At 52.4% G+C, this 22,814-nt stretch overlaps 1 protein-coding gene across 2 annotated transcripts in view; it reads right to left on the bottom strand.

Annotated features, from left to right (window-relative positions):
• The window catches only part of ROR2 (receptor tyrosine kinase like orphan receptor 2), a 194,651-nt gene that overhangs the window by 162,181 nt on the left and 9,656 nt on the right, over positions 1-22,814 (bottom strand). Inside the window, exon 1 of one of the 2 annotated variants that reach the window (XM_034647422.1) lies at positions 19,087-19,141. The exons of the other annotated variant lie outside the window; for it this stretch is intronic. Coding sequence (XP_034503313.1) covers positions 19,087-19,126 — 40 coding nt within the window. The 5' untranslated portion in view covers positions 19,127-19,141. Of the gene's footprint in view, positions 1-19,086; positions 19,142-22,814 lie in introns of those variants that run through there. 2 annotated transcript variants of the gene reach the window in all.

A 22,814-nucleotide genomic window follows, 5' to 3' on the forward strand; every position in this document is an offset into this window, starting at 1 on the left:
AAGGAAACGTGTGAATTCAATGAAATGTGGGGATCCTGGATGGGATCCCAGACTGACAACAGACATTAGTGCGAAAACTGGCAAGATTCAAATATGGTCTGAAGTTCAGTGAACAGGATCACGCCAATGTCAATTTCCTAGTTCTGATAAATGTGTTGTTTTGATGGATGATGTTAACACTGGAGAAAGCCGGGTGTAGGGTTTAGGGAATTGTACTATTTTTACAACTTAACAACTAAAACCATTTCCAAGTAGAAAAAGAGTGTGCGTGTGAGTATATGTCTGTGTGTACTCTCCCTCTGAGATGCAGTTCTTCTAAGTCAAAGCAAAAGGCTTTGTATTTGGAAAAATGTGAAGGATAACTAGTTCAGGAAAAAAATACCAAATCCATCAAACATGCAATAGGTGAAAATTAAGGATCTCCTTGGTTTATCAGTTATAACTGTATTCTTTAAGAAAATTTTAAATATAATACTTCTTTAATATTCTATTCCCCACATTGTATTAGAGTTAATAGAGTCATTAGACCTTTCGTTAACATTATCTTGAGATCAGGAAAAAATAGAAATACTTATCACCCAGTAGGCCAGCAAAGAGTATAACGTGGTGAAGCTTTTTGAAGAAAAAATTAACAATATTTATTAAAACATAAAATGAAGACAAAAACCTATCATACGGGAATTTCTGATCCAAAGCCCTCAAGTGCACTGGTTAACAAGGACCCACACTTGATACAGGCTGAGCAGAATTTTATTCCTTGGGACGAATCACACTGAAAAGATGACATCTTTCTCTCTACTAAAGGGTCCCAGCTCCATCAGTCAATGAAAACAGCCTGGGATTGTACCTCCTGGGAGAATTCAGAGCATCTCAGCTGCCTTCCAGAGATCAACAGACATAGCTGACCAAGAAGAAGACAGAATTACCAACAGTTGCCCCAGGACCCACCATTAAGTAAAAATAAGACGTCAACTGAGGCAGCTCGCTGATGCTTGTTGGCAATGGGAAGGGGGAACGAACATCACCCAAGGAAGGTTCTGAGTCACAGACAGAGGCAGGGGTTCCACGCACAATGACCATCACAGGCAAACGCAGGACTCAATTTTCTTGCTCCACAGAAAATTCCCCCAAGGGCACAAGCTCTGCTTCCAGTGATCTACTTAAAACCCCAGATAGATTTCTTTTCCAAGCTATCCCCCCAAACCCTTCTGCTCCAGCCAGTCGAGGCTCTTACCATCCGATGTTCTGACATCTTCCACGCAGGAGATACCTATGTGTCAGTGAGACAGAAGTGAGCTCCAGGGTCCAGGGAGGGGGGTGGGGACGTCGTGTTTAATGGAGACAGAATTTCACGTCTGCAAGATGTAAGGAGTTCTAGAGAAGGAGGATGGTGAAGGTGGCCCAACGGCGTGGATGTACTTAATGCCACTGAACAGTGCACTTAAAAATGGCTAAAATCAGGGCGCCTGGTGGGCTTGGCTGGTAGAGCATGTGACTCTTGATCTCGGAGTCTTGATTCAAGCCCCACGTGGGGCATGGAGCCTACTTAGAAAAACTGATTAAAATGAAGAATTAGTATCTATGTAACCACACATTTTTTTAACGTTTAAAAAAAAAAAAAAAAGCTTTCACAGAATAAGATTACAGACTTCCTCTGGGGCTCCTAGCCAGGAGAACCCTTCAGACAACCTGAAAATACTCAGGCCGCTGCTCACCAAGGCCAAGCAGGCGCCCAGGGGCCCGCCCGTCTGCTTTCGGGGCCGCCGTCCTCGGGCAGCCCCCACCACTGCCAGGCCTGAGGAAAGGGGGAAGCTGCAGGCACTTTGCTCCGAGGAAGTAAGTGAGCTTCAAGTTTACAAGCTACAGACTCAGGCACAAACCAGCCTCCGTTAGGCCCATCAGGTCAGCCTACAGCTTGATACCAGTGTCTTCCCAGAGAGTTTAAGGCTGCAATGAAGTTTTCAGTTTTGCTCACGTGATGCAATTCTGTTCATGCGCAGGAGTCAGGGCGTCTGGGGCTGTACGGATGACAGAAAAATCCTAACCGGAAGGGTCTTTCCTTAGGAAGAGGTCTGTAGGGAGGAGCCCAGTGATTTCCTAGAGGCCCGAAGTTCCACCTGTCCATCCCATCAAGCTTAGCAATGGTATTTCGCCCTCCTGTTTGTCACCTCATGGGCTCAGATCAAGCTGCAGGGATCCCACCAGCTGCCAGCAGCAAAGGAGGGGCAGTGGCCAAAGGCTTTCACCAACCTCCTTCACTCACACTTCATTGGTCAGAACCAGGAGATGGACTGGCCTCCAGCCAATCACTGACCAGGGAGAATGTGGCTGCCCACAGGTCTTAGCCAATCACAACTGGTGCTCACGGCCCTGGCTGAGCTCAGAACTTCACCTGCTGGCAGACACCCGGACACTGGCCCCCCCAGAGAAGGTGGACAGGGCAGGCCTCAGGTAAGGCAGGAAGAGCTGACACTGGGCTGAATCCTGTTTCCTTCGCTGGTTTCTGGATTAACACACCACAGGACTAGTAAACAGCACCACCGAAGAGCCAATTTGCCACCTTTTAAAACCAAGGTGGTTCCATCCCCCATGTCAGAACATCTCCTTTCCCCTAACGAAGAACCTGAGAGCAGGACCACCTCTAGGGTCAGCAGCTGGCTGTTCAGACAAGGGATGCCGTCCTAAGAACAATGGCTGTGACCCCCAGGCTTTCTGCACCTGGCGCTTCTGGGAGCTGAAATCTCAATGCCAAGCTCAGCAATGATGAGGAGGTGATGGAGGAGGGTGGACCCAAGGCACAGCGGCCTCCACCTCCCACAGGGGGATAAAGTGACCGGAGGACTGTGACTCCACAGGCGGCCCCCACAGATGACACGCGCCCGGCCTCAGTGGCCCCTGAGACCCATCTCCTCCTCTGGCACCCGTGGGGGAAGAGTTCCATACACTTCTAGTTCCTGTGTGAGGAAGCGAGGAGGAGATGCCAAAGCTGGCTGAGCTGAGGTTCTAGAGTGGGTGTTGGGCAATCCTTAACGTCTGTCCTCAACTGTATCAACGTGTCTGCTCACAGAGGCTCTAAGACCTCAGTCTTTCAGAGGACCCCAGGCCACCCAGCAGCTTCTGGGAGGTGTGCAAGGCCCTGTCTTGGCTCCAACAGGACCCACTCAGGAGAGTGCCAAGAAGGAAGGAGCCAGAGCTGGCTTGATCAAATCATGGGGATTTGTTTCCTTGGCCACTAATCATTTTGGCGCCTGGAATTCTTCCATGGTCTTGCCAGAAATCAATGACTCTGGACAGAAATGAGAAACTCAAAGTCATGGATATGCTCGTGTGGATTTCGAGTCCTATTAGGTTATTTTGTGCAGGGGAAGCTGCCATGACTTTTCTGTTGATGAGTTCTCTCATCTCGCCAAGCATTTCCCACATGCCACGCCCCACCTATGAATGCTCAGGCAGCAACAGCACCCCTGGCCCCCACCTCTGCCCCCCCAATTCCTCAACTGGGCACCCCCCTCCTGCAGAGAAACCCTAAGGGACCCTGGCCTCCACTGGCTCCCGCCCTTCAACTTATCCTCACGACCCTCCTCTAACCAATGCCAAGGTCTGCTGGACTTCAAATCCGAAACTCCACCTTTAAAAAGTCAGAAAATTCTCAAGTGAAGGCACTGTACCCATGAGACAGCCAGTCCCATCCTCAGCCATTATGGTCACTCAGACCTCCAGCAAAACTCCCAAAGGGATGACAATGACTGTGTTTGGGAACCCTCTCCAGGTCCTCATACATGTTTCTCCTTATAATTAAGAACTGAAAATTAGCAACACTTTTTTAGATTATGAAGCCTTATTACATGAACAATACTGAACCACTGATTTCTCCCAAGAAACAGACAAGGAGGAAGAGAACTGTGGCTGGCTGCCACCATGGTAGAAAGACTTTCTAAGGTCTTTAAAAGAGGCGCCCAGCTGGCTCAGTCCATGAAGCATGTGACTCTTGATCTCTGGGTCATGAGTTCAAGCCCCACACTGGGCTCCAAGCTGGGCGTGGAAACTACTTAGAAAAATATAAATAATAAATAGATAAATATTTTTAAAAGTAAAGATCTTTAAAAAGAACAGGGTTCCCAAACACCCAAGGTATTCTCACGTACGGGTAGAAAACAGTCACTGTCTCCAAGTCTGCGGGAACAAATGAAATCACAGGGCAATGTGCTCTTCCATAATCCTCCAGCTCTCCCCCTTCCCAGTGGCTCCAAAATTAATTCCCATGTTTGTTCAAGTGTCAGTTATCTGCTGCATCACCAGCTGCCGGCGGACAGTCGTTAATCTCCTCCCCTTCCTTGCATGCTGAAGGGCCGTGCTTGGGCTCAGCGCTTCCAGGCTGGCATGGGACTTGGGACTCCAACGCCCTCTTGGACAGGAATCCACCTGCCGCCTCTCCGGCTGCCCTTCCCCACACACACACCAGTCTCCAGGTTTCTCAGGCCTAAACTGTCACCATTACTATCTGAAAATCAAACCAGATTTTTAGAAAAGAATCTAAAACCCAGAAACTAGGGGGAAGAAGAGATCTAGAAAGAAGCTACCAGGAAAAGGGTTTCATGGAGAAGTTTACTTAATGTGGCAGAAAAAGGCATGCAGGCCGCCACAGGTGGGGCGACCCCACGCCCTCGCTGCCCACAGTTCACCCCTCCTGCACCCGCAGAGAGTGCTCTGTGCCCAGAGAGACGGAGGACGGCTGAGCTAGGACACCGAGAAAGCCGCCCAGGACGGCCCGGCCACCTGCTTCCCAGGCCGGCACAGTCCCCCTCGCCCCTGCTTCTGCACTGCAAGACAGACGGGGGGCCAGGAATCGAGGGCGTGTGTGACACACAGAAAATGCCTGGGGGCCATTTCGAAGGGTCAGCCCTGGGTGTCATCGAAAAGACAGGCAAGGAACCAGTGTGGGTGAGCACGTGCACAGGGAAACCTTCGCCCACACCGGTGGGCGTGTAAGACGATGCAGACACTACGGAGAAGTCTGCAGGGGAACATGCTAACCGGGGCATGACCCTAGGCCCCGCGGTTCCACTCCTTGGGTCTTCCTCCCAAAACCCTCAACCACAGTGTCACCATGAGAAAGACCCCAGAGGAACCCCGTGGGGGCACATTCTACAAACCACCTGACCGTATGCTTCAAAACAGCCACGGCCATCAAACACCAAGTCTGAGGAACCGTCAGAGCCGAGAGGAGCCCGAGGACCCGCGACAATGACACATGACGTGGTGCCTGGAGCACAGAAAGGTCCGGAGGTATGAAGCAAGGAGAAATGAAAAAAGCACAGAGCTGGGTTTGATCTGTTAATCCCGAGAAGGGCACCACACCGACGTGAGACGGTCGCAGTGACGGGAAGGGGCCCTCCATGCTACCTGCGTACCTTCCCCGTAAATCTAACGCTGCTCTGCAGCCAGCTATTTTAAGAAACGAAGTACTAATCCACGGTGTGACGTGGCTGAGCCTTGAGAACGTGGGGCTGAATGAAGGAAGCCAGTCACATAAAAGGCCACTCCCGTAGGATTCCACTTAGAGGAAACACCTGGAACAGGTGAATCACGGAGACAGCGAGCAGGTGCCTGGTGAGCAGGCCCGGAGGTGCAGGCTTGCCCTCGTAACGACAGTGTTCTAACACGGACTGCGGTGGCTGCACAGCCCCTGAACGCACCCGACAGCAAACTGTGCACTTTCAAATGGTGCGTTCACGGTACGCGAACCCCATAAAGCGGTTATTACCACTACGTGCAGCGTCCAACGGAGGGAAGGCTGAATCATACAGGCTGGACTGCGTATTTTAGAGCAGTTTAGCTTTACAGAGAAATGGAGCAGGAAGCACAGCGAGCTCCCACGTGCCCCCTCGCGTGCCCCCGCTGGCTCCCCGCGGCACCGTCTCGTGTCGGTGTGGCCCATCTGTGACCACTGATGAGCCACGAGAGTCACGAGCGCTACTCGCTCGAGTCCAAGGTCCCGTTAGGGCTCACTCTGTGCTGTGAAGCCCTATGGGTTTTAAGCAAAGCACGTCACGTACCTGCCGGTACAGCATCCTGCAGGAAGGTTTCTCCGCCCTAAATATCCCCGTGCCCCCCCATGCATCCCCCTCCCCAAGCCCTGGCACAGCTGATCTTTTCCTATCACCATTGTTTTCAGATCGGCTGCTTTAACCCATTTAATGCCATCACTTCTTACCTACAAAGGCAGGGATTTCATACCATTCATTCAGCCTAATGGAATTCTTTGCCCTCAGATACACACAAAATAAAATCTACGCATATGCACACGCCGAGATACCTACACACGCACACACCTGCTTACGAGGGGAGTCCCATCATTTCTTCCAACACAAACGGACAACCCCAGGGGTCTGTGTGCCCAGCACAGCACGGGCTGGGGGTGCCTAAGATTTCATACATTTTTAAACAAATGCAGTCCAGCTTCCCAAATACACTGGAAAATCTCCAAGGACAGGAATGCATCATGCACGAACTTGGCTCTTCCACAGGCACCCAGTAAGCATTTGTGGTCACTGCTGACAATTAGGGTTTTTATACAAGATCACCCTTCTTAAACAGCTGACTTCTCAGGCAACCAGAACTCCTCAGCCCAACCGTGTAACACAATGTGCTTTGGATCCAAGGCGAGCCTATTTATTTTTGACTCTGTTCTTTAAATGCCAAATCCATCCAGTATAAATTCGTATTAAAGCAAAGGCCAGCTCGTAAAAGTAACGGTTCAATAGAACTCACAGATGCCTCACTGTCTCTGAGCACAGGACCATCTGAACAACTAACCATGATTTATGACCTTCCAAATATTATCCCTCCAACTCCAGCTCGCTTCCAGTATTAATGTTTTCAAAAATCTCAGAGGACCGTTTCATGTGTTAACGGCCTTGTTTAATTTTTTTCTTCTAACCAAATGCGTACCTGGGTTCCTACCAGACCAAGTGAGCTGAGTCTCCGGAGTAACTTGTTCTTTCCAACTGTTGGCAACCTCCATTCTCATTTCAGTTGCTCCCCCCAGCGCACTGAGGACTTCAAGCCTGCCAGGTGCAGGGTGCGGCCCTCGCTCTCAGATTCCACCGCCTCGGACCTTCCCGGGAAGGTTCCTCTGCGCTCCGCGGAACAGGAACCCACCGTGCACCACCGGGCGGAATTCGAGGGAGCCATGAACAGACAGCTCCAACCCTTCCCGAGCCTGCATTTTCTCGAACATTTTTGCACAGGCTGGACGGGGCTGGACGGGGCTGGACGGGACTGCTCAGAGCAGCCCCAGTCCCCAACACCAGACCTGCCCCTCTGAGGCCACCTGACCCCTGCAGGTCTGCAAGTAACAGAAGGACTCCAGCCCCTAGACATCCAATTCAATCCCCAATATTAGGAGGACACTGTGGGGAAAGGAAGTTTTGAGAGCTATTTCCCCTCCTCTTTTGAGTAACTGGTGAGAAGTTGGAAAAGAAGCTAACCCTCCATGAATTACCTAGGAGACCCACAGTGTCTCATCAGAATCTGAACACTGACAGAGTGCGTGCTGCTGATTCGAAAACTCTGGAACTGTGATGTTCATTTTTTCTTTAACTTTAGACCCTTGTTTTTATTCAAGAATAAATACCATGCTTGGTGCTCCTGCCTGAGAGGAGGGAGAGGACAGTGCACGGTGGGACAAGGCCGGTGTCTCATTTGTCCAGCAGGCACTTCCTGCCCACCTGCTCTGCCATGTGCTCCTCCCGCTGCCTGGGAGATGGGTCAACACAGGGAAGGAAGATCTGGGCCCTGGGCTGGGGAGGTGGACAGAACGAAAGCTCATTGTAAATAGACCAGGTAGACGGTATGTTCAAAGGGGCCAGAATGGTGGGTAAGACGGAATATGGGACCCAGTAAGGGGCTCCAGGAGAGATGACGTGAACAGGCTTTGATTCCTGTGGCCCCAGACCCTCAGGTGTGGGCCAAGGGTGGGCCTTGTCGGCCTGTACCAAATGCAAGTTGGAGGTCTTATCGACCGTACCTGACTGACAGCTGAATACAGAAGCAGCCCCTCAGCCAGACGGCGCGGACTTCAGCCAGCATCAGAGAGCTGCTGGCCCTGCCCCTCCCGGACTGGACACTAAGCTCCCATCCCAGCCAAGGGCTAGACGATGTGTGGCCAGAAGGGAGAGGCTCTGTCCCCTTCCCACAAAGGGTCCCACGGGCTGGTAAACCGAGTCAAGAAGTCAACCCCAACACAAAACAGAATGTCTTTACTTAACACGGGGAAGTTAAACGTGCACTTCAAATAAAAATTAAAAAAAAAAAAGATGCAGAGTTTGTAACCAATCACACGCAGTGAATCTTTTCCTTGGGTGAATGTACTCGTTTGCAGTTTTCTTAACAACACATTTGTGGCCAAAGGGAAGAGAATGAGGACAGCAATGTCCGCAGGGGCTGGGAAATCCCAAGCTCACACCAGGCAGGGCGGGACAGGCTTTAGGACCCTGTGCTTCAGCGTGGGCACCTCAAGCCCCAAGTTCTTCCCCCACCGACCTCAGGGGGGTCGTGAGGGCTGCACCTATAACAAGACAAAGCCATTACATGAGAATCTTTTCCAAAGCCCGTCAGCCGCTGGGTATTAGCACGTCCTCTCCTGTCAAGCTCTGCAAACCGGCCCTGTGGCTGGGGCGCACAGCCTGTCCGGCCCTCTGTCCTCCGTGCATGGCACTCAGTGCCTCCAAGCACCGTGCCCACAGGTGCACCCGCCGTGGCCTCCCCCAGCCCCACCAAGCACATCCTGCCTGAAGACACCTCCAGCTCCGCACACAGCCACTCCCTCGGCACCTGCGGGGCCCAGTCCGTGAAGCGTCAGACTCTAGATTTCGGCTCACGTCTTGATCTCAGGGTCGTGAGATCCAGCCCTACACTGGGCTCTGCACTCAGTATGGAGCCTGCTTAAGATTCTCTCCGTCTCCCTCTCCCTCTGTTCCCCCGTCCATTTGCACTCTCTCTAAAATAAGGAAATAAAATCTTTAAAAAAAAAAATCTACTTCCTAATGCCAAAGACTCTTCCAACTTCAAAAAAAAAAAAGTTATGGGGCGCCTGGGTGGCTCTGTTGGTGAAGTGTCTGCCTCTGGCTCAGGTCACGACCCCAGGGTCCTGGGATGGAGGCCTGCATTGGGCTCCCTGCCCCATGGGGAGCCTGCTTTTCGCTCTCCCTCTGCCTCTCCCCTTGCTCGTTCTCTCTCTCCCTTTCTCTCTCTCTCTCAAACAAACAAAATCTTCAAAAAAAGAAAAGTTCTAATTAGCAGCATGAGACAGTGAACTCCACCAAAGACTGGGCTCCGAGGATTTCTGGGTGCACCTGGCACGTAGAGACTCCGTGTGTGTTGTGGGACGAACGAACCCTTGGGCAGCCCCAGACGCACAGCAGGTGCTGCTCTGACCCACAGCTGAAACGGTGGGGCCAGGACGGCACAGCTCGGAGCAGCACGGGGTGACAGTACCTTCTGTGTCCCCACTGTCCATGACAGTGCTTGCCAGCTACGTGCAGCTACCGAGCACGTGAACCTGGCTGGTGCGGCTCAGGAACTCAAGTCTGTAGGCTTCATTCTAATGAATTTAAGTTAGATAGCCACGTGTGGTTAGTGGCCACCTACCGTAAGGTGCAGCCGTAGAACAATGCACGCCCCAGGCCTCCTGAGACTGCATTCTAGAATCTTCCAGGACGGGAAAATCCGCCGTGGACTCATTTAGCACTTGGGAGGAAAACAGTTATGGACGCCACGGGCTGAGGAAATGAAGCAGATCTGAATGGACGCTTTCTTTCTAAAATTTGCACAGAAAGCATTCAAGAGGGCACACTCAAGGACCGGAAATAGATTGTCCAATGAGCTGCCCCGCGTGACTCCCGCCAAGACTACAGGGGACAGCGTCGGACAGTGTCAGGCCGCGTGGGCACCTTCCCCACCCAGAATTTTGCAGGAGGCTCTGCTTTCTCATACCCCACAGCAGGCCACACTTTGCTCCTTCATCGGCCGCTGCATCCCGCCTCAGCCACAGCGACGGACCCCTAGTTCTCTCCAGTCTCCCCCAAACCGCCGTCCTGCCGCCCATCTGCACTTCACACAACAGCCTGGCATCCCGTGGCCAGAAGGGACACCGCAGCGGCGGCTTGCGTCCTCCGTGGCAGGTGCTGACCACCCCCCTCCCTTCTTCTCTGTCCCCAGGCCCAGCCCCTGTGGTGGGGAAGGAGAAGCAAGGACAAAGCTGAAGGACAGGGATGTCCGGTTTTAACCCCTCTGCCCTCCATGACATCCTTGAGGCCGGGGCCCTCTGCCGGCCTTCTCCCGGCCCAGCCCACCGTCGGAACCACCACTAGTGGATCTCAAACTTCTGCCCGCGTCAGAATCCCGAGGACGGCTGTTAACACACCCTGCTGAGCCCCAACTTAAGGTTTCTGATTCAGTACGTTCCGGGGCTGCCCAAGAACTTGCCTTTCTAATGCCTGCAAAGAACAGCCAGCCACCCGTGTCCTTCTCTGGGGAGAACGAGTCCCCTGTGTTCCGTGGCCCTGCCTCATTTCCTCTGCATCTGACTGCAGGTACAGTCCACCCGTAAGCACCACGGCTTTGAACCGAGCAAAACTGAACACTTAGAAGAAAAATGTTTTGACAAGTACACTACAGGGGCTCTGGGTGGCTCAGGGTTAAGCAACTGCCTTCAGCTCAGGTCATGTGGGATCGAGCCCCACGTTGGGCTCCCTGATCCGTGAGCAGCCTGTTTCTCCCTCTTTCGCTCCCCGTGCTTGTGCTCTCTCTCTCTCTCTGTCAAAGAAATAAATAAAGTCTTCAAAAAAAAGGGAAAATAAATAAATAAGTAAGTAAATAAATAAATAAATACACTACAGTACCGTGAATGTATTTTCTCTTCCTTATGATTTTCTTAATAACGTTTTCTTTTCTCCGGCTTACTTTTCGTAAGAACACAGCAGACCACACCCACAGCAAACTATGTTACTCAATTGCTGATGTGATTGCTGGGGCTTCTGGTCAACAGTAGAGCACCCATAGTTAAGTTCTGGGAGAGTTGGGAGCTATACGGGGATTTTCATCGGCGCCCCACGTTGTTCAAGAGCCAACCATACACTTAGGAAGACACCCCATACCTTCCCTTCCGACAGGGATTTGAAACAGATGGCTATGGCGCGGATTTTCAAACTTCAGGCCATCATCGTGGCCGCCAGTCATCACAGCTGCAAGAGGCAGAAATCCATCCATCTTCACAGAAGATGAAGAGTGTTACGTCTGCACACACCTTGAGGACGTCGCAGAAGCGAAATATGCCAGCCACAAAAAGACCCACGCCGTATGAGTCCACAGACGTGAGGTCTCTAGGGTGTCAGATTCATAGAGACAGAGAGAGGATGGTGGGGGGAGGGAGAGTCAGTGCTGCCAGAAGAGTTCTGGAGGTGGACGGTGGGGATGCTTGCACACCAGTGTGAGTGTGCTCAATTCCAACCAGCTGCACACTTCATGATGATTAAAATAGCAAAGCTTACACGTATTTTACCACAACTTGGAAAATTATAAAATAATACATTTTTTGGAGTGGTGTGTCATCAGAGTGGGTGAAACGGTTCTCTTTAGCCCCATTTCACAAGCCAGACGCAGCCCAACAGAGCAAAGCAATCCTTTTTCAGACCGTAACTATTTCATCAACACCGGACTGTGTCCCAGACAGGGCCGCCCTCCCAGTCCCCCTGCCCCAGAAAAGTCTTCTGAAACTCTGCAAGGAGGGAAGAGGGCGCCCCGAGACCCTAGGATCTTAAAGTCACTTGGTGGCCTTTGCCCTCTGTCCCATTTGGACGTTCATCCAAATCCCAAACTACCCACAGTGAAGTGTGACTGGCAGGTTGCCTAAAGGACAAATCCTCGCCGCCCGGCCCTGCCACAGCCAGGACCACTGCTGGGGCCACGTGCCACTCTGCCCCCTGCCACCCCACCCGGCAGTCCTAACTGTGCCGCTGCCTGACAGTCTATTTCGCACCCAGTCATCACAGAGCCAACCGTACTAACTAGATTCTCTTCTTTTCTGCATTCTCAAAGCTCTGGCACCTATGACCTCAACCTCCCAGACAGGGGAGAGGAAGACCCTCCCAGGGCCAGCTGAATCTCAGAGACTGCAAAGGGCTCCCCGGCACGCATTTCTTGTGCAAACCAACCTGTGCAGAGTCCACACCCCAGACACCACCCTACCTAAGCCTCACACAGCAAGCCAGCATCCCCCTGCCCCAAATCACCCCAGGGCCAGGAACCGGACAAAGGACAGCCCCCTGGTCCCAAAGCTTGCCAGAATTATTCCAGCTGGCCAGTCCTAAGCTGTTTACTGTGCATGGTCTCCTCTTTCCTGCAAAACCCCAATTAGAGGCTCTGGCCTCAATCCCCCTCACTCCCACTTCTGGGATGTTTCCCTCTGGGGCCCTACAGGGCCTGACATGTCCCATAGTGGGACATGTAATAGATCCTTCTCTTGATGTCAGATCCTGGGAGCACCATCCGTGGCTCACCCACAGCCCACCACGGTGTGAGGGCAGAAGGAAGACGGTGGGCCACACTCCAGTGTCGGCGGCCCTCCTGGGGACAGGTTGGTGGGCTCTGGAGGGCGTTAGAGCCCAGCCTCAGAAAGCCAGCTCCAGACCACGCCAGCCCAGATGTGTGACTCTCTCCTGTCCCTGTCCCAGTTCCTCCTCTGTGAAGGGGCAGGAATCATGACGCCTCTCCTCACAGACAGTTCCCAAGATGACCCAGGACAATCTGTCTGAAGAGCACAAGGCCAACCCTGACCCGAAGCTACTGCTGAGGGATGACCGTGGCTCCCAGACGCCTGTCGGGACGGCTGCCCTGGTCAGCCAGGCTCTCGTCACGTGTTAGTAAATCCTGAGACGCCCTCAGAGGGCAATGGTCCTATTTATTTGGTCATAAGGTCTTAGACCAGGGCAAGAAGCAAGCACGCAGGCACAGCTGCCCTTCTGCACGGCCGCCTGGGAGCCACAGCGCCGTCTGTCGGTCTGCAAGCGGTAGGCCTCCACACTGTACTCCCCCCAACACCATCCCAGAGTCAAAGAGCTCCCGGAGCAAACACATTTGGGGAACAGGTGTTTGTCAAACTGTGCGTGTCCATCTCCAGGGGTGCTCACCCCCGAGCCTTTCTTCCGAGGTGGAACCTGGGGGAGGGGTGGCCAGGGGAACCCACTTTGGAAAACAGAGGTCACTGCCCCCATAGAAGCGAACTGGAATTACCCCACTAGGCCAGGGCCACTTCGAGGACGTCCCCAGACTACCAAGGTCTGCAGCGGAGCGGGGCAGACTAAGACAGCTTCGTAATGGCACGCACATAACCCCGCGTCCCTGACCTCACTCACACACCATCCAGGGACCAGAACCGCACCTGCGGGGTAAGTTATACTCAAAGACACGGAAGAATTGCATCAGAACGTGCTTCTGGTCCCTGGGAAATTCTTCTGAACTCTGCCTCCCCCTCCAAACACACTCCGACTCCCGATAAAAAAACAGCAACGCCACCATGTGCTCTACTCCCCTCCCTGAGTCGCTCCATTTTCAAGAAAGCCCAACGCGGCCTCAGTCCTCACCCAGGAGGAAACTAGACTCAAAACTCACCAAGTTCACAAACTCCAGGAGGAGAACGCACGCCCCACTACTGCCCGTGACCTCCCCACCCAATCCCAGCCAGTGGGCACCATCAGGGACGGCGGTCGCAGGCCCGGGGTCACGGCAAGGGGGCACAGCTAGCACAGGGCACCAGCCCCACACCTGGCTTCCCCATCACAGAAACTAGGGGCAAAGGTGAAGGAAAAGCCAGGCACATTTCCCATCGTTGTTTCACATTCCCAGGCTCGGGTCCTTCCTGCTACAGCTAGAAGCTTTGAAAGCAGAATCTGGATTCATAAGCCACAGCCCAGCCAGGCAGTAAGGCTTAAGCAAGGAGGGGGAAACGCATGCACCATAATATGTAAAGCTCCCCGGCAAAGCAGGGACCCTCGTCCCAGTCATGGGAAGTGTGTGTGCACATGACCAGGGTCCCACTGGAGGCGGATGACATGCTGTCTGCAAAAGTGAGTCCATCTGGCAGGCAAGGTGGAGAATCACCTAGAGTTGAGTCACAGGTCAAAGGGCGGACCTGCTGACCACAGAGCTGAGAACCAGCGTAGCCACCAGTGCTATCCCTGAGCAAACAGAAAGACTGATGACAAAGGAGTGACCAATGACAATGAGCTAAAATAAAGAATTAATTTGCACAGTGAAAACGGGGTACAGGCCAGTCATTACCAGAGCATGAACTGGTAAACATACCGAATTTCAAGAATTCTTAATATTTGCTGGCCAATCTTTGCCCTTGTTTTTATGTTTTACCTCCCAGTCACTTGGGTTTAGACCCATAAGTTACATGAAAGTCAAAGAAAACAAATCAAACAAAAGGGAGAGAAAAAGGAAGTGCTGATAATAGAAAATAGAACCCCAAAAAAGTGACAGAAGTAAGGCCAGAGCGAAAAACTTATTATCTAGAAGAAAAAGAGAGGCCCAAAACCCAAAAAAAGCTATTTGTTATATTTAAAATGTCTGCTAACACCTAAACAACTAAGGAGGCAAAAACATTTTTTTTTAAAGATTTTATTTATTTATCAGAGAGAGCGTGAGCCCAAGCAGGGGGAGGGGCAGAGGGAGAAGCATGCTCCCCACTGAGCAGGGAGCCAATGCCAGACTCAATCCCAGGACCCTGGGGTCATGACCTGAACCGAAGGCAGATGCTTCACCGACTGAGCCACCCAGGCGCCCAGAGGCAAAAACATTTTTAAAGGCAAAGACAAACTGGTCCAACGTCACAAATGAGGAATACACCTGATTTCATTAGAAGCAAAAAGCAAAAGGGACACTTCAAAATCATTAAGGGTACAACTCTCAGTGAGGATCTCTCCTGGATACAGGTAGCTAATATCACAGCGTCCAAAACACAGAGCAAAAACTGAAGCAAACTCGGAGAAAGAGAACTCAGGGCACAGGAGCGAATTCAGCTCTCTGCGCTGGGCAGGTACAGGAAAACCCAGGACGAGTCGCGAGGCAGAGTGGGACTGGGGGGCAGCTCCTGAGGACCACCGAGGTTTCCTCTGAAACCACTCCCCCGTCACAGAACATACAGAACCTGAGACGACAGACGACCCGTAAAACAACAGCACTAAACGCATCACAGCACACGTCACACAATCTAAAAGGCATCACTGAAGTCACGCTCAGGAAAACAGAGACCCTGAAGAGCTTGCTTTAGTAAGAATAAAACTGCTCCAAGATCCGTCCAGAAATCAAAGTGAGACCAGCCAAGAAAACTCTGGGGGGAAATGGGTAAAAGGACGGATTACTCCTACTGAATGTTAAAATGTATAAAGCTGCGGTAACTGAGGTGGGGCAGACGCTGAATAATCCAAAAATAACGCCAAGCTAACAAGGAATGTTTAATACCGAAAGAAGGCTGCTGTTCCAATCATCGAAAGGAATGCCTTATTCAGTAAAGGATCTCAGGGCAGTGCGTGTCTGAGGGGAATAAAGGTGCATCCAAATTCCATGCGAGTGGAAGATTCAGCCATAAAACATGAATCCCAAGAACCCCTCCAAAAAGGATACTTTTAAAAATAACCTTACCACGGCAAAATTCAAAGTACAAAAAAGCTAGCTTCATTTGTCCCCATAAAACTTGCTCCATGGAAACAAAGGCCAAAGGGCAACCTGGCCTTTCATGGGTTCAGGATGGAAACACTTCCATATGATCAGGAATAGAACTGAATATTCTTAGAAGCCAGCGAAACAATGGACAACCACTAGCGGAAAATTAGTAGAAAAAGGAAACAGTTATTTCCCAGTGAAAGGGAACACAGTCACGTACAGAGACACTTGGCCCCGTGGACAATTCTAAAAATGTCACGGGGCACATGGGTGGCTCAGTCGGTTGAACATCTGCCTTCAGCTCAGATCACGATCCCGGGGTCCTCGGATCACATCCCGCATCGGGCTCCTTGCTCAGTGGGGAGTTTGCTTCTCCCTCTCCCTCTGCCTGCCGCTCCCCTGCTTCTGTGCATGCGTGCTCACTCTCTCTCTGACAAATAAATAAAATCTTAAAATAAATAAAATAAAAGTGTCAATACACAGGATTAACATGCCGTGTCCACTCTTCAGGCTTACTGAGATGAAAGTGCCTGACGATGCCCCGTGCTGGCAGGGGGAGGCTCGGCTCACACCCCAACGCCGGGAAAATAAACTGTGGCCTCCTGGAAGAATAATCCCAAAGAATCTATAAAAAATGTAAATATAAATACATCAGACCAAAAAAAAAAAAAATCTGGGAATGTTTGTCCCTCCCAGGTTCATGCACCAGCTACAACTTCCGATCGCGAGTATCCGTCCGCGGAAGGCCAATGAAATGCATGTCTCCCCAGGTATCCAAAGGGCAGACAGTAGCAAAGGTCTGGGGGAGGACACTGCCAGGCCTGCGCTAATGGGGAAGATTCCGAAGACCTCGTGTTACTTGAAACAGGAGCTCGGTCTGTGTGGCATCATCTCGCTGGACATGAGACCAGATCAGGGACGCCACAACACCGCTGAAGCCTGGAAACACTTCGCCCAGGGAGACAAGCCAGACACAGAGGCCACATCGTGTAGGTTTCTACTTATATGAAATGTCCAGAACAGGCAAATCTGGACAGACAGAAAGTCTGTGAGCATTGCAGGAGGTGGGAGAGGTGGGGTGGGGCGTGACCGTGGATGTCACGGGGGTCTCCTCTGGGGGTGATGGAATGTTCTGGAAGCAGATGGAGGCGGTGGTTGCACAGCACTGTGAATGGACTCAACGGCCCTGGATTGTGCACTTTAAAATGGTTAATGTTACGTTAGGTGAATTCTGTCACAATTTTAGAAAATAAAGGAAGAAGATGCACAGACAAGCCTGTGTGCCTAGAAAACATCTAGAAGGAAGCACGAAGACAGACAAGACTGGCCTCCATTTATCTGGGGATCGCGGGATGGGGTGGGGGGGTCATGGGAGGGAGGGAGGCAGGGAGGGAGGGAGGGAGGGAGGGGGAGGAAGGGGCTTCTCATTTTACACCCTTCACGGGTTTTTTCCCAAACCATCAGCATTTGTTACTGGGTTTTCTGTTTTCCGTTTTGGTTTTGTTTTTCCTGACTCCTACCTCATCAGGTAATAAATATGTTACTCCGACAGAAATTTTAAACACTCCAGAGAGAGCTAAACGAAGCCCCAGTGCCAAGAGAGGCCCGAGAAGTGTCTCCCTGCATAAAAGACAGAAAATAGTATAAAACAGTTTTGTGGGCGGTTTCACATAGTGATTCTTTAAATAAATACTCGCAACTGTAGATTAATAATTAGACCCAAGCCAAACTCCCTCAACACTGGAAGGACCCTCCTACTCCCCCCACACACCCAGAACACAGGGCAGGCCCCATTCTCCTGCTGGGGACAAAAACAATTATAAAGACCATTTTGAAAACCTTAATCCTGAGCAGATTGACTTACACCCACACTTGATTTTCATTCGTTGTATTTCGTTTTGTTTTGTTTTGAATCAGCCTGGCTTTTAGACTCCATAATCTAAGCGAGTTAGTCAAGTAGAAGAAACTTGACTATCTTGGTTTTGGTTTTTTTTTAATTATTGTAAAAGAAAAAAAAAAGAAAGAAACGGGCTCAATGTTTAGAGTAGCAAAGCAAAACAACAACAAAAGTGAATTTCAGTTGAACTCTGGAAACACTCCACTCATTAGAGGTAATTGTGCCTGAGCTCAGCCTTGAGAAACAACGGGTTGGTTTTCCTTCTTCCAAGATAAAATGACAACAACATGCTGATTTTTGCAAACAGTGAAAGAAAACCAGTATCGGCCGGAAAAACCATCTGAATCTTAGCAATGAAATAATGTCGTGCTTGACCATTCCTGATGCAACCAGGCCGTATTGGGGTGACACATCTCCTGTAGCCTCCGCTCCTTCCAAGGCCTCCCTGCCACCCAGCGGGAAGGCCCAGCAGCTGCTGGGGCTCACACCCACACCCCTGCATAGAACTGTCCTCCAGTGTGGCCCCATGCATTCCCCCCTCCAGCACCCAAAGGAGTAGACACCAGGTTCCACCCTGGTGAGCTGCTGGCCATGTGCCCCTGTGCCCTGCCCAGGTCCCCACAAAAGCTACAGAGGAGGCCACCAGGGGTCCCTGGTGACAAACTGCAAGCCAGCTTGAAGTAAGCGCCTTTTTCTGTCCACTGGGAACTCCCCGCTGCCTCAAGAGTCACCCCTGCGCTTTGGAACAGGACAAAAGGGAAGAAGGGAGACCTGTCCCTCCAAGAGCTCCTTCCCTCACCTGCCCTCCCAGGACCCAAGAGGCTGGGGTCCCCACGAGCCAGCCGGGGTCACTCGCCCCTTCCTCTCCATTTGGCGCTTGCATCGCTTCCCCGCGGGGGCCAGACTTCAAGGAGTCCAAACCTCCCGCTTCAAAGGCTCCCAGGCCCAGATAAATCACATGCACTGACAGCCGCACTGCCCCGGCGCCCAGGATGTTTGCTCTCAGCGGGTTTTGTTTCTGCTGTTACCGTGGTTCCCCCAAGGGCCACAAAGGGATGGGCGCCTGGCACCTCCAGGCCTCACCCCGAGGGGAGCGTGTGCAGGCACCTCACCCCCTCTGACCTCTGGGAGCCCCCTCTCGAAAGCCAGGCACGCAGCGGGAAGAAGGTGGGGGGACAGACGGAGGGCGGATCCATGGCCCCCCAACAGAGGCCTGGCCACTGACCGCAGCGGAGGGCTGGCCGTGGCGCTGTCTAGGGAGCAGCACGGGACGGCGAGCTTGCAGGAGGACGCATTTGCCCTCTGTGCCAAGCAGCTCGTCCCCGTCAGGTCGTGCTGGCCCCTCTGTGTCTGTGACCCAACTCCTGACCCCAACACAGACCAGTCACAGGCTCCCAGGCTCATGGATAGAAGGGGTGTCCGTAAGTGGTGTAGGAGTCAGCCGGGGCCATGGTAACACATACCAGTGACGGGACCGCCGGAACAATATGGAACAATGGACATCCATCATCCCACAGACCAGCGGCCGGAGAGCTGAGATCGAGGTGTGCACACAGCAGGCTTCAGCATCTTCTCCCCAGGTCTGCCCGTCACCTTCTCTCCGCTGTCCCCAGGCCCAAGTTCTCCTTTTGGTAAGAATACTGGTCACGCTGCATCAGGATCCACTGTAATGACCTCATTTTCACTTGATCACATCTGTAAAAATCCTCTCTCCAAATCACACATCTTGAAGTCCTGGGGGTGAAGACCCCGTGGACCTTTTTGTGGGAGAGACGTAATTCCTCCTGGAACCGCGTGGTGTTCTCTTCATGAAAAGTCAGCTGGTGAGAGCAACGACCCTGCAACTAACAGCCAGAAACATTTAAAACGGCTCGTTTTGAAAGGCGGCCCCAATCGTGTTTCCATCTTAACATCCTTGTGGATTTCCCCGGTTTTCGCTTTAGCTTCAAAATATCCAGAAAACTCCGGTTCTTGCAACCATCTACACAAGGTCCAGGTATCTCCACAGCTCTGCAGTTCTAGGAGTAAGTGGGGCCGGCTGCCCCCAGTGCCCCAGAACATGCAACCCCACGCGGAGGGTTTGGGGACAGCTTTAAACATGATAAACAGGTTAAGAATGGGATGTGGATTGGGGGTGCCTGGGTGGCACAGCGGTTAAGCGTCTGCCTTCGGCTCAGGGCGTGATCCCGGCGTTATGGGATCGAGGCCCACATCAAGGCTCCTCCGCTATGAGCCTGCTTCTTCCTCTCCCACTCCCCCTGCTTGTGTTCCCTCTCTCGCTGGCTATCTCTATCTCTGTCAAATAAATAAATAAAATCTTTAAAAAAAAAAAAAAAGAATGGGATGTGGTTTGAACCCTGGTGCCGCCAAGAGACGCCCCTCGTGGAGAATCTGAAGACCCAGGGAACGAGCGGGCCTGGGGCTCCTGCATCTCAACCTTCCACGTCTTTCCATGTCCACGAACACCCCAGAGATCAAGATGCACCCCGACGGGCTTAGGAACTTCCATGGTCTCCTCAAGGGCCCGCATTCCCACGTTTCACCCTCACCCCCTGCTCTGGCCGGAGCAGCACAGAACAAGGAGGAAGATGATGGGGGCAGACGGTAACTGTGACAACAGCCCCAACTCCTTTATTTAAATGCCAGACACAGCTTCTTCCCTGGGGGGCGTCACCAGTGCGGGGGGCACAGTGGCACCAAAGACCCCGAGACTCCTCTGTCCCCCTCTCGCCTCCCCCGGGGGAACGTGCTGGTGTCAGTCTGGGCGAGGAGACTGGACACCTGATTCCGGAGGCTGGCATCTCCACACACACGGGGACGGAGGTGGTTTTTTGCAGACCAATCACACCCAACACGAATCTTCCTGCAGCCTGATGCTCGTCCCCCCCCCACCAAATCTCACATGGGATCACTGCTCCGTTGGCAACCATGGGCCCCCATTTTCATTTCGGCCCCTGTGGAGACACGGTGCCGGGGACATGGGTCCCGTTAAAAGACTTGTCAGTATTTCCAGCTCGTCTCTGTTAGAAACGGGGCAGCAGTGACCAGCAGGCCTCCCACGCACACGCGTGTTTTCTTGGAGCTAGCCACGGGATGTGTGTATTTTCAATATTAACAGTCAAGGTGAACCGCCCCCTAAGTGGCCACGTACACGCCCCCCATGCCAGGCCACCCACGCCACCGCTACTGGCACGACCCTCCGTAATTACCCGCTTCTGACGGCAGCCAGAGCTCAGGCAGAGGACCGCTGGGGTAACGGTCTTAGACTGCGTTGAGTTCAAGCCGAACGAGGCCAAACGCTCTCCCGAAGGCTCCGGGCTTCTCTCTTCGCTGTTCTGCAAACTACCTGCTGTTCACGCCCCTCTCCTACCTGGGACGCTTATCTACGCCTCTACCTTGTGAGTCTTACTGCGCATGCAAACCCCCTCATCTGCCCTCCAAGGTTGTGAACGGGTTCTCTCCACCCCGCAGGCTGGATCTGAGGGTGGACGTCAGACCCTGGACACCAGGAAGCGTGGAACGGAGTCTTCTGTTGCACTGTCGCTGGGAAAAACCGGAGGGGCCGTTGGGACTTAATGGCTCTAATGCCTCCCTCCGCCTTGGCTCTCTACACCTTAATCACCTTGGCCTGAGGAAGCCGGGCCCCGAGAACAGGGTAGAGCGGTCTGCTCCAGGCAGGGCGCTGCAGGGCTTCCCTCCTAGGGGTGCAAAAGAGCACCCCACCAAGAGGGCCGGGAAGGAAGGCTGGGCCCAGCTCGATGGGGCCTTCCCGGGGCCCCCACACGCCCTTACACGGGACCCGGTGGGGTCCTTCCCCACAGAGTGCCCACAGCCCCACCAGCACCCCCAGGTCTGGCCGACGGCTGCTCTGATGGTGAAAAAGTTAACCTGCATCCCACCACAAACAAAGCGAGCGTCAAAGGCCATTTTGCAGCGAGCTGGGAAACCAGCGCAGGGCCTGGGTCTCCGAGAACGCTTGCCTGTGATAACAGTATTGAGATTATGTGGAGAACAGTCCTTACCATTCATGCACAAGTATGTACAGGTAAAAAATGAAGGCTGTCTGGGACCCATTAAGAGGGCCAGGGGAAATGAAACCAAATTAACAGAACGTGTCACTGCTGAGGCTGCACGAGAAATATAGAGGGGATCACTGTACTAGTCTCATTGTGTGTATGTCTGAAGTTTTCTGTAATTAAAAAGCTAAGGAAAAACATGTTAGAAGTCCCGGTGATCCAGAAATGAGACTACGACTTGGCAATTTACAGTCTAGTCGAAGAAACTGGTGTCAAACACACGGGAGTCCTGCCCCTCCCCCGGCCCTGTGTGAGGTCTGACACCATTTCCGATGAAACACAACCGCCTGTATCTTTCTTCTCAGAGACACTGGCTACGGTCACACGTGTGGATCCCTGTTCAGTCCTCCACTTGTAAATCATTTCAAATTTACAGACAAGTTGCAAGATTCATGCAGGAAACTCCCCCCTCCACCCTCTAGACCAGATCCACTAATATTTCACGTTTCACCCACATGTCCGTCATTCCGTGTCCACACACACACACACACACACACACACACACACACACACGGTGCTCTCACTCCAAAGCCTCGGAGAGTAGACTGCAGACATCGCGCCCCTTATCCATTAATGCACAGCATGTACTTCCCGAGAGTCGGGACATTCTCTTCCGTAACCTCCCTACAACTCACAAACGCAGGAGCCCTAACTTTGACAGCACTTCTCAAGAATGTACCCCCACATTCCCATTTCATCAAACATTCCACCGACGCCCACGTCGGCGCGTGTCTGCTGTGTAGCCGGACCCATGTGAAATCACACTCCATGGAGTTGCCCCCTCCCGTGGTCTTCTTCATGCTGGACCCGTTCCTCGGCCATCTTTGCCCTTCACGACCTTGACGTTTTCTCCTAAAAGCCAACCGTTCCATAAAACGCCCCTCCCCGCGCTGGGCTTACTAGTTTGTGTCAGGTTTTGTATCCCCAGCTGGAAAGCAACACAAGTGACGCCCTTCTCAGAAGAACGATGTCCATCTGCCCGCCCTGGTGTCATGAGCCTCGATCAGCCAGTTAAGGTGACGTCCTGGGCCTCCACCCTTGTCACTAACTGTCCCCTTGCACAGGAGGGCTCTGGGGGGAAACATTTGGAGCCAGCAACGTTTCCTGCTCCCCAC

Source organism: Ailuropoda melanoleuca, chromosome 17 (assembly GCF_002007445.2).
Source record: "Ailuropoda melanoleuca isolate Jingjing chromosome 17, ASM200744v2, whole genome shotgun sequence".
In the NCBI taxonomy this organism is placed as follows: Eukaryota; Metazoa; Chordata; class Mammalia; order Carnivora; family Ursidae; genus Ailuropoda; species Ailuropoda melanoleuca.